A 16,599-nucleotide genomic window follows, 5' to 3' on the forward strand; every position below is an offset into this window, starting at 1 on the left:
GATTTCAGAACTTTTGCCACTGTGCTCCAGGATCACTTCTGACACTACTTGGAGATCTTATGCAGTGCCTGGTGCTGAACTCAGGTCTGCCACATGTAAGAAAAGTGTACCAACAGTACTATCTCTCTAGCCACAATTTGACAATTTTATTATTTTTAATTGATGGTTTTCATATGAAACCTGGAAGAGTATCAATATCTTTTGTACACTGAAGCATTTTTCACCCATGATATTATAGCATTATAAGCTATTTACTTAAATATGCATTAGGCAGATACTCTAAATGATAATATATCCTATTACATAATACTGAAAGTTTCATTCCTCAATATCTTCCCTGATTTTAGCAGTTGAGTCTACAATTATTGGGAAGGTATAAGCCTCAAGTAATGATTATAAGTTTTCTCAATTCTGATTTTGTTGGAAATAAATTAGATTTATTAGAAATAAATAAGATTTTGTAACTGGCAAAAACAACCCAGTTGTTTTCTTCAAAGACAATATTTACTTCAGTAGATTTTTCTTTTTAACTGTTTGTCAAATATTGACGTCTGAATAATCATGTCATTTGTTCTTTCAAGTAAAATACTTTACACAAAAAAGCAAACAACACCCATTCAGCACTTAAATTCAAATTATATGAGTGCTCTTCTTTGAGTCAGTCAAGTTTTGCTTCATGCAGTAAAGCTTCCATTTTCATCACAAAGAACGTTAAATGACATATATTCAAAGACAAAGCTTCAGTTAATGATATTTTAATGTGAAACTGGCTTTCTCCATCCTGTAGGTGCCTGACTACAAAGAAAAGATGATTTCTAGTACACTATAGTATCCCTGCCTTGATCTGTTCCCTACTTATTTTGTACTGTCAATGCAAATGTCAATATATGAAAAATTTAACCATACTTTGACAGTATTAGTAAAAGAATTGGGCTGGAGCGACAGCAGAGTGGTAGGGCGTTTGTCTTGCATGCAGCTGGGTTCGATTCCTTTTCCCCTCTCATAGAGCCCGGCAAGCTACCGAGAGTATTTTGCCTGCATGGCAAAGCCTGGCAAGTTACCCATGACATATTCAATATGTCAAACACAGTAACAAGAAGTCTCATGATGGAGACAATACTGGGCCCGCTTGAGCAAATCGATGAACAAGGGAGGACAGTGCTACAGTGCTACAGTAAAAGAATTCTAATCTTGGTGAGTCTCTGAAAGGACCCACAGGGTTTTGAGAACCTCATGTTAATAATTATTGACCTAAGTGTTCCAAGAATTATGAATGTCCTTACACGTTTGGGCACCACCAACAGAAAACCATTGGGTTGGGTATAGTTTTGAAGTAGCCCAGACAAATGTTGTGATATATGCTATTTGGATTACTAAGTGCTTCAAAAATTTTATGTAAATAGAAACAGAGATAAAAATGTGCATCAGAGATAGGAAAGGGGGATTATATGAATAGAATAAACTTCAGAGGAATCATTATTTTAATCTTAAATATTATATGAGCAATGTCAATATATTACAATGTTTTCTTATTAACTTATATTAGAATATTAAATAAACATCAATTATGAGGCTAATTCATATGTGAATGCACACATATATCTGGGCATACATATTTTATTGCTAAGGCATATGCATATAATGTACAATCATATACTATGCATATAAAGTGCAATCATATACTATGTGCAAAATACACAATCTTCATTATTGTCAGATGTAATCTTTTTTGCAGTGAGATTAGAGTTTATACCTGCATTGTTCACTACTGTTTTTTTCTTTTTTGCTTTTTGGGTCACACCCAGCAATGCAGAGGGGTTACTCCTGGCTCTGCACTCAGGAATTATTTCTGGCAGTGCTTGGGAGACCATATGGGATGCTGGAAATCGAATCCAGGTTGGCCACATGCAAGGCAAATGCCCTCCCCAATGTAGCTACAGCTCCAGCTCCAGCTCCACACTGTTCATTACTTTGTCCCTCAGTCTGCAAATTGTAGTTAGGAACCAAGAATAACTAAATGAACCAACAGATTTATGATTATTTTTTTGGTTGTTGTCCTGTCTGCTTCCATACCGTTGAAATAGTTTTGATAGCAGTTCAGGAAAGTTACAAAAGGCTTACCCATCTAGACCAGTTATTAAAATATAAATTAACAAAAAAAAAGAGAAAAACAAACCTTGGTGCTATAAAGGTATAGCCAGACTCTTCAAAATTATCTGGTTTCAGTGTTTCTGAATCTGCAATGACAGTAATACTTGGTTAGATAAGTGATTCAGAATATAACTCTGATATTCTACATTAAAAAGGTATTTGAATGATAATATAGTGAGGAAAAAAAACTACTCTTTAGTTCAAATACAGTGAATATAAAGATCTTTAATACTCGAAATTTAATCTATTTAATTTTAAAGTATATATTATAAGTTGAATTTGATAAAATGTTATATCTATAATTTATAATATATATATCTACATGGTACTAACTCTACCATAACCAAGATATGCTTTAAAAAGTGATTTATGTCATTGTGATGTATTTTATTTAAGATGCCAACATAAAAACTTTACTAATATTATGGTAAATTATTTTCATAAACCCATTAATGTCACAGTAAAATAGTAATATTCATGTTAGGTTTGAATTTGTGAAGTGGAAGAAAATAAGCACACACATTTAAGTCTAAGAAAAAAGATAAAAGTGAAACAAATTCGTATGAAAACACAAAACATATCTTTTCCCTTGTTTTGCTGCTAAGGTTTGAATGATCATGGAGGAAATTCTGGCAAATGAGAAGCACAGAGGATAATATCCAATAGGAATGGGAATATCAGTGGAAATGTCAAGTGTACTAAACAGAAAGTAATTGAGCAACAAGAAAATACTTGCCCTTCATTTTCCTCCTTTTTGCTGTGAAAATCCATCAGAAAGAGAAAGCAGGGAAACAAAAAAAAAAGAGGGTAAAGCAAAGGGGGTCACAACCAATATTTTATTCAATGACTTCCTTGAATAAAAATATTGTGCATAGATCAGAGGTTTATTTATGTACAGCTGTAGTCTGAAAAAAGACAAATTTCTGAAGACTGTATGTCTTGTATGTCTTGGATGTCCTGTCAATTATTTCTAGAGTTCCCTTTCTGTACTGTGCATATTTTAAGAGTCTATTTTGCAAAGTGGTTAATGCAGGTGCAATACTCATATTAGCCTGTAAACAAGCATATACCAATCACCAGAGACACACTGGTCATTCCCTCATTTATCAAGTGAAAAATTAGCTCATGCAAAGTTGCTGGTTGCTAAAAGACCATCATATCTATGAATTGAAAATGGAAATATGAATATAAAAATTATTTTGATGTGTTATGAAAATTAGAATTTAGGGAATAAAAAATAACCAACAAAGGAAAGAAACTGTAGGACATTTACAGTCATATGTAAACATATACATATGTGTCTATTTTCATTTTATTGTAATAAAAATTTTAGGTTATTAGTAATAATTGAGTGGTTTACAAAGATATGATGGTCATTTTATTTTACAAAGACTAGTTACCAAGAACAAAGTTAATAATGGCTTGGGATATGCATTAAGGTTAATAATTACTCCACATTCTAAATGATGCTTCAAAAAATGATACTCAAATTTGAGCTGTTGACCTCATTCATTTGGATTATAAAAAGAAAGCTAATTTCCAAACCAAAGCAAAGACTAATATAATTTAATATATTCAACCAAAATAGAAGATGTGGAGCACAATATTATTCTTGTCAAATGCAACAACAACAACAAAAAAGAAAAAATAAAGCTTTATTATCATGGTGCTGCCAGTGAAACTATATGAAACATTTTGTGCCATCTTGCAGACCCTTAAAACAACAGCAACAGAGGACATGGCATTGCAATGATTCTATGAGCACAAAGCAAGCAGGGGAGCATGGTGAGGGGAATGCCAGTTAGACTGGAGTACCTGCTTATATTCTATCCATGTAGAATATATCTTGTTCCTTGCATGTTTGGAATGGGTTAGAATCATTGCTGTAGATTTGGTAATAACACCTACTCAATGTATATACAAAGCCTTAGGTATTCCAAAATCTAGACGTTCTAAACATCTGATAGTAGGAGATAACAAATAGACCCTGAAGTTGCTTTCACAGTACTTACATCTGGCCTGAGTTATTGTGTCTTCTATTTTGGCTTTTATATAGTAAAAACTGTAGGTTGGTAATACCAAGGCCAAACTGCAATAGAAACAAGAGAAGCATAAACACAAAACAAACAAAAATGAAACAAACCACCACCACCACCACCAACAACAACAACAACAAAAAGACATCAAGTTCGTGGAAATTCCAAAGATCTTCCTCATGGAAAGGAAATGACGTTTTAATTTGACAGAAAAATGTACTCAGAAAATATAGTACTTAGTTCAGTTTTGCTATTCAAAGGCGTCCTGTTATCTGCATTATAAGAAGTTAGAAGAAACATAGGGGAAATATGCTCCTAAATTAACCTATAAATTAGTTTTGAAAAAAATTACCTGGAATATTATTAGAAAAATGTTAAAATACATTGATACTAAAAAAATGAAAATTAAGGGTGTATTTAAACAAAGTAATATACACCAACTGTATATCTCTATGTGATGAATGTATATATAGAAGTTTAAATTGTCTTGTAGCAAATAAACACTATTAAAATTAGAAATGTAAAAGTGTTATTTATTAATTCTTTAATTTATTTTTTTGCTTTTCCTTTTTTTGGCTCTGCAGTGCTCAGGGTTTATTCCTACCTCTGTGCTCAGAATAACTCCTGGTGGTTATCAGGGGGCCATAAACCATGCCTGGGGATTGAACCAGGCTGGAAGCATGCCCCCTACCTGTTGTGGCTCTCTGATCCTAAAATTCTTTAGGTAAGTTCCCCAGTGCCTGTAGGTGAGCAAATTCAGATTTCTTTATAGTTCTTAAAACGAATATTTGGTCACCCATTCATTCTCTATTCATATTTCATTCATATTTTATCCCATTCACTCTGACATAATATAAGCACTGTAGCACTATCCTACCGTTATTCATTGGTTTGTTTGAGCCAGTCCAGTAACGTCTCCATTGTGAGACTTGTTGTTACTGTGTTTGGCATCTCAAATACATCACGGGTAGCTTGCCAGGCTTTGCTGTGTGGGAGTGATACTATCAGTAGCTTGCCAGGTTCTCTGAGAGGGGTGGAGGAATCAAACCCAGGTTGGCTGTGTGCAAGGCGAACACCCTACTGCTGTGCTATCGCTCCAGCCTACATAATATAGATGTCAGAATATTTTAATATTTTTCAGTTTTCTAATAGATTAATGTGCAATATTCTGCTAATTATAATGACTAATATGAGTAAGCAAGCATAACATTTCATCACATTTACAATAAAAACATGATCTTTGCTCTACCTTGACTATAGAAAGAAACATAACTATGGGTATAAAGATGATGATATCGCTCAGATTTTTATTTTAACATTTTGGGTCTCACCCAGCAATGTACAGAGGTTACTCCTGGCTCATACACTCAGGAATTACTCCTGTTGGTGCTTGGCGGACCATATGGGATGCTGGGAATCGAACCCAGGTCGGCCGCATGCAAGGCAAACGCGTTACCATCTGTCCTATAGCTCCAGACCCTCTCATGTTTCTTAATGCAATTATTTTTTTCAAAAGTGATCTTGATTGATATGACCAGTTGAGTCATGCAGCATTCACTTATAATATTTAGCCAAGAATTTAGCATTGTACCAGAAATCATGTATGCTTTTAGGCTTCAAAGTATTTTTAGATATTGGAATTTTTTTTAAACCACTGAAGTCTCATGTTTCTCAGGCTCTGGGATAGCTGTTCAAATTTAATCTCGTTATATATTTTTATGGACAGTACAAATGGGAAATATGAATTTCAAGTTTTTTACTTATGATTAGATACAATAAGAATTCATTCTATTAAGATGAAACAAGAAAGGATTTATTTGCTAAAATTTAATTATTCAGCAAGATAGTAAAGTGTGTGGATGCTTGCTACCCCTAATTCCAAATCTTTCTCCCTCATTAAGTAAATCACAGATCTTTCCTTATGGGAAAAGGTCAGAGAAATAAAATGCTATGTGTATTTAATGAAAATCTCTGCTTTTATTTTATTGGTTACTTCCTCTGAATGGAGAGAGAGATTAAAACTAAAATAAGCAGTGCAATTAGTCTGAAAGCAAGATGACCTTTCATGATTCACTTGCTTTTTATAAAATGTAGATCAAAATTACTATGCATTTGAATAGTGTCTCCTAAAAATTCCTCTCAAGGGAAATCAGGACATTTTTATTGCTCCATCAGCATTTATCACTAAAAGAAATTTCTAATTAAATCTGATGACGTTATATCATGTTGCTCCTACAGTGTCACTCCATAAGCTTGGATTACATCTGATGTATCGTAAAAGTACTGTGGAAACTCATGAGGAACACCATAGAAGTCTTAAAACTGACATAGAGAATATACATTTTATTGGCTTGTTATTAATAGCTACATTCCACTGTATAGAACAATAGTTACACTTAATTATTTCTATCTTTAAGACAAACTTACTTCTTCAAGCCATAGCAGATAACCTCTTCAACATTCCTAGCCAATGATGCCATCAGAGGCAATGTTTGCTATCTCTCTCTGACTATATAAAACTCCAGACCTAGGCAGTGTTATTTTTCTCCTAGGGATTACAGTCTAATGAAGTCAGTAGCTACCAGATAGATTAAGAGAACATGCAATGTTTTGTTAACTCACTAAAACTTGGTTAAAGATCTATAAAACATTTTTTAACAGTCATTTATACTATAAAATTAAAATAATAGGTTTTATATTTATTAGAATAATTACTATATTTCAAAATCTGAGCTCTAGGCTTAGTGATCATAAAGTGAAATTTAGACCCTTACACATTAACTCAAAATATGCTCTTTTTTCCTACAATGTGGACATAACGCGTTGATACAAATTTTTGTTGTGAATTCATTTATAGAGCTTTAGGGAAGTCGCTAAAATGCAAATAGGATTCATCTGACTAAATTTTGTAAATTCAAGAATAAAATATGTGAGAAAAATATGCATTCAAAGGGAGTCTGGGGTCTGTTAAGGAAACAATGATTTGTATGAGTACAGCAGTGGTAGAAATGATAGGGAAAATATATTGGATTAGAAATGTATGATGTAAATACCAGACTTGGAGCTTAAATTTAACTTGAATGAAAATGAAAGGAAATAAAATTTTGTGACAAAGAATGAACCCAAAACTGCAGAAAATGGTGTTAATGTTGCAACACTTCATATTGGGGCTAGATATATGAGGAAAAGATATTGATGCACACTAGTGAGCATTAAAGTATATATTTAAATAAGGTATGATAAAAATGCAACATCCCTCAGATTGTAATCATGACTACTTTGGGATAAACCATCATTGCTGACTCATTGTAAAGGTCAGAGCGTCTTGTTTTTCTAGCTTAGACACTTTTCAAATAAGAAACAAAGACAAAGAGAACATTCTCATGCTGTGCACCCAATACTTCGTTTCATTATGAAATAGCCTATAAAGATTTTTCTAGATTATTTCTTCTAAATGATCCTTTTGACAAATTTGTCCACCATTGAAAGGTGATCATGATCATGGATGAGGAATAAAAAAATTATGTGCAGAAGGACTATTTGTGTGTAGAGTTGCCTAAAAGAAATGAAACCAACAAATGGGGAAAAAAAGTAAAATAAATAGTTGTTCAATGTTATTTAACATTATAAAATCTAAATTGGAGATTGGCATGTGGTATAGTGTGACATCAATATTTATGTTCTCTTCTTCTATTTTTATTCTATATGACATACCGTGAACCCACAAGAAAACATCTATAGAAATACTTAGTAATCTAGGTTTACCTAAGTTATATGTATATCCTAAACTAGTAGATATGGGGAAATTTATTTATTTTTTTGTTAGGAAAAAAATGGCTGTATACACCATAACCGACAAGATTATATATTCACAATATGTTAATATATAGTCAGATTTCTTCATAGTGGAATATTTTGATGGGAATTTGAAACTTTTCTATCGAATGTGAATTTGACAGAAATAATATTTAAATTCTGTAAATATTTATAGAATATCTATTATTATGCGTTACTGTGTTGTGAGCTGTATATTAAGTATGAAGCAGGAAATTATCTTAGAAACTATCGACTTAGAACCTTGCCCTCTTAGAACTTATTTGAGAAGGAAAAACAATAAGCAAGGGAAATACATTTTTCTAAATGTGCTTCATATGAGTATATTACATATATGTCTAATGATGGTGAAGTTTATGAAGGATTCACAGCAGAAAAGTAAAGAGTAACATAATCTGATATTTTACGTTTTAAACAATGTTGTTAGAGAAGTTCTTATTGAAAGGCTGAAAAGTTAAACATGGGTGATGAATACAGTGAATCTGAGCATGTGAATAACTGAAGAAAATTCATTCTAGACAGGAATAGCTTCAGTTTCAAGGGATCAGACACAGAGAATAACAGTGTTTAAGAAGAGCTGTAAGGAGGTCAGTATAGTTTACGCCAACAATGTTCTGCATACAGTCTGGGAGTAAAATCTAAGAACTGAAGGCTCAATGGGTTTTAATCCTGTGGACTTCTAATGGCTGTGACAAACTTTTTATAACTTTTGAAAATTGAACTGAGATAGAAAATATGTTGGAAATTCTGACTGTAGAAATAGAACAATTTAACTAATATTAGTAAGGCTATTTCTTAAGTAACTGTTGAGTAAAGTAACTGTTGAGTAAAGAGAAAAGATGGAGATATTATAAATCACTGTTCTGTGTTGTAGTAATTTGAGTTTAATCAGGACTGTGATTTTGCCAAACTGTTTGTGAAACCTGTGCATGATTAAGGGAGAGTTAAGGGCATATGCAAGAGTGTGAACATAGTAAGATTCTGAGAATTTATTCTGATAGAGTGGGACAGAAGGGCACAAAGGTGCCAACAGAAATGGAGATGAACTCATTGTAAGTCTCAATTAAAACAAAGTAATTATTGAAGTTGGGCTACAAGAAAGAAGGTATAGATAAAATGCAGTGACCTGAAAACTAGAATGGAGGGAAATATCAAAGATTATAAAACAGTGTCAGTTTTAACATTGCACACATTGCAAAATATGACCTCAAACAGATACCTAAGGAAAGGGTATAAAGACAATTTAGGGGAGAGGAGATTTTTTAAAATCCTGAGAATTCAAATATTTAAAGATTCATCTTTGAGAAAGCTACTTAAAGTGTGGCTCATGGAGCTGACCCATTTGCAAATTATGTGTTACCAGCATGAGCAGCTCAGTATAACTGTGAATAAACATTTAAATGATTTTATAGCATGCCATAGAGTAATTTTATCTGTGGAATCTAAAAAGCATTGAGTTTTAAATCTCTTTTAGAGTTTATATTGAAAGCAAATACCTATGTTTTACCTTAGCTAAGTGTGGGGATGTCACAGTTTGAGAACAAGTGATCTCTGTGTATAGGAAAGAAAGTGAATAAGCTATGTTGAAAAAAATTCTAGGAATGAGATGTAGGTGATGGTTAAAAAAGATGTCTGGTGGAAGGTGTGGTCTGGTGACATGAGTTCATAGTCTTGCTGACACCAATTTTAGGAAAAGTGAATTAGTGACACCAAGGGCAGACTCAGGACAGATCAGCCTGAGTTTTCTGAGGATCAGGAAGCAGAACCATGGGGAAGGCTGTGACTTCTGAGAAAAGTTAGAGCAAGAAAGTAAAGGGAATGCTCAGCTAACTTTAAAGCAGGAAGAATCACCAAGAGATTATAGGATATTCACTGACAAACTTTTCCAATTCCCATCAGTTCAGAGGGACTGGGATGTTACAGAATTAATACTTATGAGGTAAATTATGAGACTTATGTATCAGATTATGCCATTAATTGAACTTATGTCATTAATTGACTTAATTAATTGCATTTAACTGACTTAATTGAACTTCACTGACAGCCTAAATGTAAGCAATGTAAACTGACAAAGGGTGAAGTGAGTTGGAGGGCATAACTATACATTAATACTAACTTTTCTTTTTAAAATTTTTAATAAAACAGTGAAATAGAATTACAAACTTACATACTTTCATGATTACATTTCAGTCATACAATGGCTGAGTATCCATCCCTCCACCAGTGCCCATTCTCCACCACCAATGTTCCCAGTATCCCTCCCTCCACCCCCACCCCACCCGCCCTGCCTCTGGGGCTGGCACATTTCCTTTAACTCTCTCTCCTTTTATGCTTTGCAATTCAGGTAGTAAGTGGCCATCATTTTTGGTCTATAGTCTACTTTTAGCACACATCTCCCATCCCGAGTGAGGCCTCCAAGCATCATTTGCTTGGTGGTCCCTTCTCTATCTCAGCTGCCTTTTCTCCCAGCATGTGAGGCTGGCTTCCAAGCTGTGGAGAAATCTTCCTGGCCCTTATCCCTACTATCCTTGGGTATTAGTCTTCCATTATATTACTTTATATTCCACAAATGAGTGCAATTATTGTATGCTAATTTTTCTTAACATTTATCATCTGTATCATGGATATACAGAATATCAAACATATCTACATCACGTTTTCTAAATTTTATGTTGTTATTTATTTTTTATATTAAAAATCAGAATTTTAGGGGCTAGGGAGATAGTATGATGGGTAGGGTGCTTGCCTTGAACATGGCTGGCTGGGGTTTCATCCTTGGTACCCTTTATGATCCTCCTAGCCTTGCAAGGAGTAAATCCTGAGCCAGAGCCAGGAGCAAGACCTTATCACTGCTGAATATGGCCCAACAACAACATTCACAACAACAGCAACAACAAAACAAAAATAAGAAAGACATAAAGAAAAAAATAGAATTTATAACTTTAGTATATTTATACTCTAGAAAGAATAGCTTCTATTTTAACTATATTGAAAATAGTTTCTGAGTATGCAAAGACTTACTAGTTATTATTTAGAAAAATGAACACTTAAATAGGTGAAATACAGTGAACTAAATATTTTTCTACACAATAAACACATATAGTTAATTACCTGTAATCTGTGCCATTAACTGGAGTCCATGTGTATGTCCTGTTTCCTTTGTCAATGTATCTCTAGAAAAAAAAGTTTAGATTCTTATTCTAAGTTTATATGAAATCTATGTGAAAATAGGAACACTAGAATTTATTTATAAGTCCTGTTGTCATTCATTACTCTTTACAAATACTTTATTTCACACTTAACTATGTCTGAGCTATGTGTTAGTATTTTAGGGCAAAAATAATTACCCACATAATAAATTTAAGGGCTTAGAAGCAGAAGATTTTAGAAACTTATACAAAATTATTAATTGGAAAGCTTTGAAAATATTTCCTGAAAATATATGATAATAATGAAATAGAACTATAAAATAATTCATAAGGCTAAGCTATTTTCCTACTAGGTAGTACATACTTAAGAGAAGTTGCAGATGTCAGTAAACTTAGTGAGGTTTTTATATATGATATATATATATATAGATCCTAATATATGATTACACATTACTGTTCTTATAAGGATATTATTATAGTATCTATTAATCATAAGAGACTAAGTAGTCATTGAAGGGCAAAAAAACAAGTAAACCACCAGGAATATGAATTACAATTATATAGAATTGATGGTTACAGAATCCTTCATTTACAGTTACTGAACACTAGACAAGAAATTAACATTCTTTCTTATATTAGCAATGGTGTACCTATTTACTTATAATGGCACACAGGTACATTTTCAGTTCATTCAGTATTCTGCTTCATCATTGTCATCAGAATAACAGTCCCTGAAATGCTAACTGAATAATACTCATGACTGGTATTAGGCCACATACTTAGTATTTTACAGTCATTTGTCTCATTTAATCAACCCTCTAGACTAAATACTATTATTTTTCATAATTTATATGGAAGAAGTAAGTCCAAAGGAGTTAAATTGACAGGATGAAAGAAAAAAGATGTTAAAATCATATTGCAACTATCATACAGTGCTGCCTGTCACTGTGGCATTGCTTACAGAGGATGAGGAAAGTGGGGAACGAGAGATTTTTGTACCGCTAGAATTCTTAAGAGAAGTAAATGTTTATATATTTATCCATGCATGTTTTCTTCATTTTAAGACAAAATGAAATATCAGTAATGTTCATCAAGTTAGAAAAAATAGTATCAGATCAATGGAACAAAAAAGATATCTTAATATTATGTAATAAACCATGTCAAATAATTGTGGATATTGGTCACAGGAACTCAAGTATGTTGGTGGGGCAAAAGCAAATGATTTTCCTTAGAAAACAAATTACTTTGTAAGTGGAAAAAATGTGTAAATTGAAGAATTCTTTGTGGACTCCAAGAAAAAAGTGGTAGAATGGCTGAATAATCTACTTCTTATCTTTAAGGACCGAGGAAGTAAATATCATGACTTAAATTTAGGTGAAGAGGCCAAAAGTCAACAAAACTTGATTTTTTTTCCCTATTCAGTCCAAAATGACTAATATTGATATGTACCTCTCTTAATAATGGGGGGTACTCATGATACTAAATGAAAAAAATCACATGATATCACATGATAGAAGGATATTAAGAAACATGCTCCATTCTAGGTATAGACCTATTGAAGAATTAAGGATAAGTTTGTTTATATTTGTGTATATATGTGTGTGTTTGTGTGTATTTGCGTGTACATAAAGTATGATATTGTGTAGAAAGAGTATAAGTATATAAATAAGCTCAAATGAAATTTCCAGTTTCAAAAGCTTTCATGTTTCTATATATTTTTCAAATATTTGAGCGCAGAAATGCTAGCTAGATATGACTGATGCAGGATAGATAAACTCCTCATACACAAGAATTCTTTAGTGTAAACATAAAATTATTAGTTTATTACATACTTGAATCAGGGATTGATGGAGATGGTTGTGTTACCACCTGATTTACTCTCTGATTTAAATGAAAAATTATTATACTATAAAGTGCATAAATAATAAGATAATTTAAATCTAGTCAGAAAGATGTAAACAAAAGTTTTTAAGAAACAACTTTATGTAACTCAAAACAACATTCTTCTGTATACATAAAATGAAAGTGATTAAATGTTTACAACTATGTGTAATTGAAATGGTCTGAAAGGACACATAAAATACTGTGTAATATTATTTTTTTCCTTTTTGTTTTTGGACTGGTACTGAGGGTTTACTATAAGGCAAGTGCCTACCCACTATACTCCTCATCTCCAGCCCCTGTGTTTTACTCCTTATGATGATAAAATATTAGACACAATAAAATGTACAAGATATTTCTAATACTATATGACTACATTAAGAAATACTAAGAACGTTATTTCAAAAATTGAGAAAGCAGATTAAACATATCTTACTGTTATTTTACCCTCCAGCTAAGAAGCGCATCATTAAAAGTAAATGGAATTTGTTTACTAAAGTTCTTTCCTCAGAAGCAAATACTTGAACAGAAAATAAGTTACTGATGACAACTGTTACCAAATATATATATGAGTGTATGAATATAGAAACATACCTGAATTAATTCTTACCTCATCTTGAGATTTAACCAGAGTTCTGAATGTTTTATCTCCACTTTCCCCATCTATCATTTTATTACGAATCTGAAAGGAAACAAAGTATTTATTTTATTTTAGGAAATCAATGGTCTACAAAGTCGAATCTTAAGAATATTTTTTCAAGATTTATGTTATTTTTAAAACACACAGTAAAAATAAGTTACTAACTTTACCAGTAATTTCACTTGTCCTCTGGAAATATTTTTTGAAAGTTGCATATAGTCAATTATATTATTATAAAATTATGAATACAGCTTAAAAAATTTCAACCAGTGATTAATTTTTGATGCAATAAATAAAAATTTGATCGATAATTATATAACCAATGGAAAACAGACTTAGAGAATAAAAATAATATTGCTGCAGTGACTTAGTATTGATATTAAGTAATAAATTAAAAATGGATCAATTTAACTTTATGGAATTGAAGGAAAACAAAAGAGAACAAATAATATTACTGTAGTGAATTAGCTTGATATTAAGTGATACTGTGATGACTGAGTCCAAAGACTAGTTTTTTATCATTATATTACTACTAAATCAACATGTCATCAGAATTTTTATTAATCATCAAACCTTCCCCCATTATGCCTCACAGAAGTATAATAATTCTACTATTCACAATGAGTAGAATAAAATATACAAATTAAGTACTAAAAGCACCTTTTGAAAGGTTATAAATATAAATGATGGTTTTGTATGGAAAAGACAAGTTATAATGTATGAAAGTTTTTAAAAAAATCTCTCTGGCCAAGTAGCTGGTTTGAATCTTACTTTTGCTACTTACTAGCTGAGTAACTGAAGACAAGCTATTTAACATTTCTTCACATTAAACACTTCACTATCAAGATATGTAAAAAAATATCAAATTCAAAAATAATAAAATATACATAGGTAAAGGTAAAGGTAAAGGCCCTCCCATTGATCGTCGATTTACTCGAGCGGGCCCAGTAACGTCTCCATTGGAGACTTTGTTGTTACTGTGTCTGGCATATCGAATACTCTCGGTAGCTTGCCGGGCTCTCCGAGAGGGGCGGAGGAATCGAACTCGGGTTGGCCATGTTGGCTGCTTGTAATGTGAACGCCCTACCCGCTGTGCTATCGCTCCAGCCCTACATATTTGGAATATGCTTGATCCCAAGACTGATAAACATAATTCACTTAAATGAATGTTATTACTATAATTTTCTTATAATAACAGATTCTATTAGAGGATTTTATGATTTTATATATTTCACAAAATCATGTGAAATATAATTTTTATTTTAAAATAAAAATTTTTGGAATAAAATTTAGTAAGACATACATGGTAGTTTCTCTCCTCCCCAAGCTCACTGGATAGTTAGGATGCTGGATTCCTCTACAACTCTTTTTTCAATACTATAGCCATATCCATAATTTCTATTTTTTTCTAATTCATAAACTTATTTATTAAAATAGTTAAAATATCTTTATTTGTGGAAAGAGAACAAAACACTACTGTAACACCCAACTTAGATTATTTCTTCCTTTTTATGCAGTTTTTGGGGAGAGATTCCATGGTTTAGAAACTTTAACAAAAATATCATTTATCTTCGTGTACTCAGTATCTGGGAAAGAGGTTAATCTAATGAAGTTACTCAACAGATACCTGTAGGATCGGTGAATAATGGTATCCAGCCTGAAGGTACTACTTAGACCTAGTGGTTACACTTACCTCCACCTTAATATCATTCTCTAATTCTGCATCAAGGAAATCCAATGTTACTGGCTCCTGAGATTTAGGATTCTACATACACAAAAGAATTATTAAGCAGACATAACATTGTAAAATGATGCTGTATATAAAATAACTAAAATGATATATTTCTTACTTACCTAATGTACATTAAGAAGCTGACAAATTGTATAAAGTGATATCCTTTCATAATTATTTTTAAATAATAAATAATCTATGAATTAGAGCAAATGCATTAAGACAAACTAACCAACTGAATAGTTTCGTGTTGAGTGCTTCATTAAATGCTATGTTTATAATCACAAGATCACAGAAAAGGGACTAAAATATCCACACATAGAATATAATCTCAACTATATCTGGCACTTTTATTGAAGATTCATTTATCAAACTATAATCAGAAATCTCTGTACTACTGGATATTACTATTAGATTGTAAAATACATGAACTGTATAATAGATGAACATGTGGTCACTGTTTGCACAGGACCTTACTGCTCCTACTATTCATTTTAACTACTTATTTTAAAATTAATATACTTTATAATAAGAAAACCGAATATATAAAATATCAAATTCTTTAATCCAAAAATTAAATCAAGAAAATCTCATGAAAGTAGACTACTCTAAAACTAATATTATCCGGAATTGCTTAAATAAAAGAAATCCATTTAAGAAATAATTTTAATGTAGGTGCCATAATACTAGCATTAAATTTCTAACAAACACTAAAACAAAGCCAAAATAATAAAAATGAAGATATAAACATAAATAATATTATCTTACATGCAATGGATAATGCATAGCATGACCAGACCCAAACAGCATGCAGGGAGGAGGCATTATCAGGAAGAATTGTCAATATGACGATCATGTCCCAATCCAACATATAAACACAGAGAAGAAAATGAAATCATGAAAGAAAAATCGAATGCATAACTTTTAATTTTTAAATGGCAATCTAGCTGATAATTTTTTCCAAAGTAAAATTTTCTAATAATGCATCAAAAGAGACTTGAGAATGGGAATCCAGTTCCCACACTCCTAAAACGTTCATATGATATTAAAATATCTTACATTTCTCTTTTTTACAATTGGCATACCAATTGAAATAATAGTCACAACATTTGTGGAACTAAAATAAAAGACAAAAAGAAACATTGTTTACAAAATTTGTTTGGATAAATAATATAG

At 32.0% G+C, this 16,599-nt stretch overlaps 1 protein-coding gene across 1 annotated transcript in view; it reads right to left on the reverse strand.

Moving 5' to 3' along the window:
- The window catches only part of CACNA2D1 (calcium voltage-gated channel auxiliary subunit alpha2delta 1), a 474,650-nt gene that overhangs the window by 43,095 nt on the left and 414,956 nt on the right, over positions 1-16,599 (reverse strand). The window contains exons 19-23 of the mRNA XM_056118578.1: positions 15,385-15,456; positions 13,662-13,733; positions 11,133-11,194; positions 4,164-4,240; positions 2,177-2,237 (exon numbers count right to left, since the gene is read on the reverse strand). Coding sequence (XP_055974553.1) covers positions 2,177-2,237; positions 4,164-4,240; positions 11,133-11,194; positions 13,662-13,733; positions 15,385-15,456 — 344 coding nt within the window. The remainder of the gene's footprint in view (positions 1-2,176; positions 2,238-4,163; positions 4,241-11,132; positions 11,195-13,661; positions 13,734-15,384; positions 15,457-16,599) is intronic.

The sequence above is a fragment of the Sorex fumeus genome, unplaced genomic scaffold (assembly GCF_029834395.1).
Source record: "Sorex fumeus unplaced genomic scaffold, SorFum_2.1 ptg000037l, whole genome shotgun sequence".
In the NCBI taxonomy this organism is placed as follows: Eukaryota; Metazoa; Chordata; class Mammalia; order Eulipotyphla; family Soricidae; genus Sorex; species Sorex fumeus.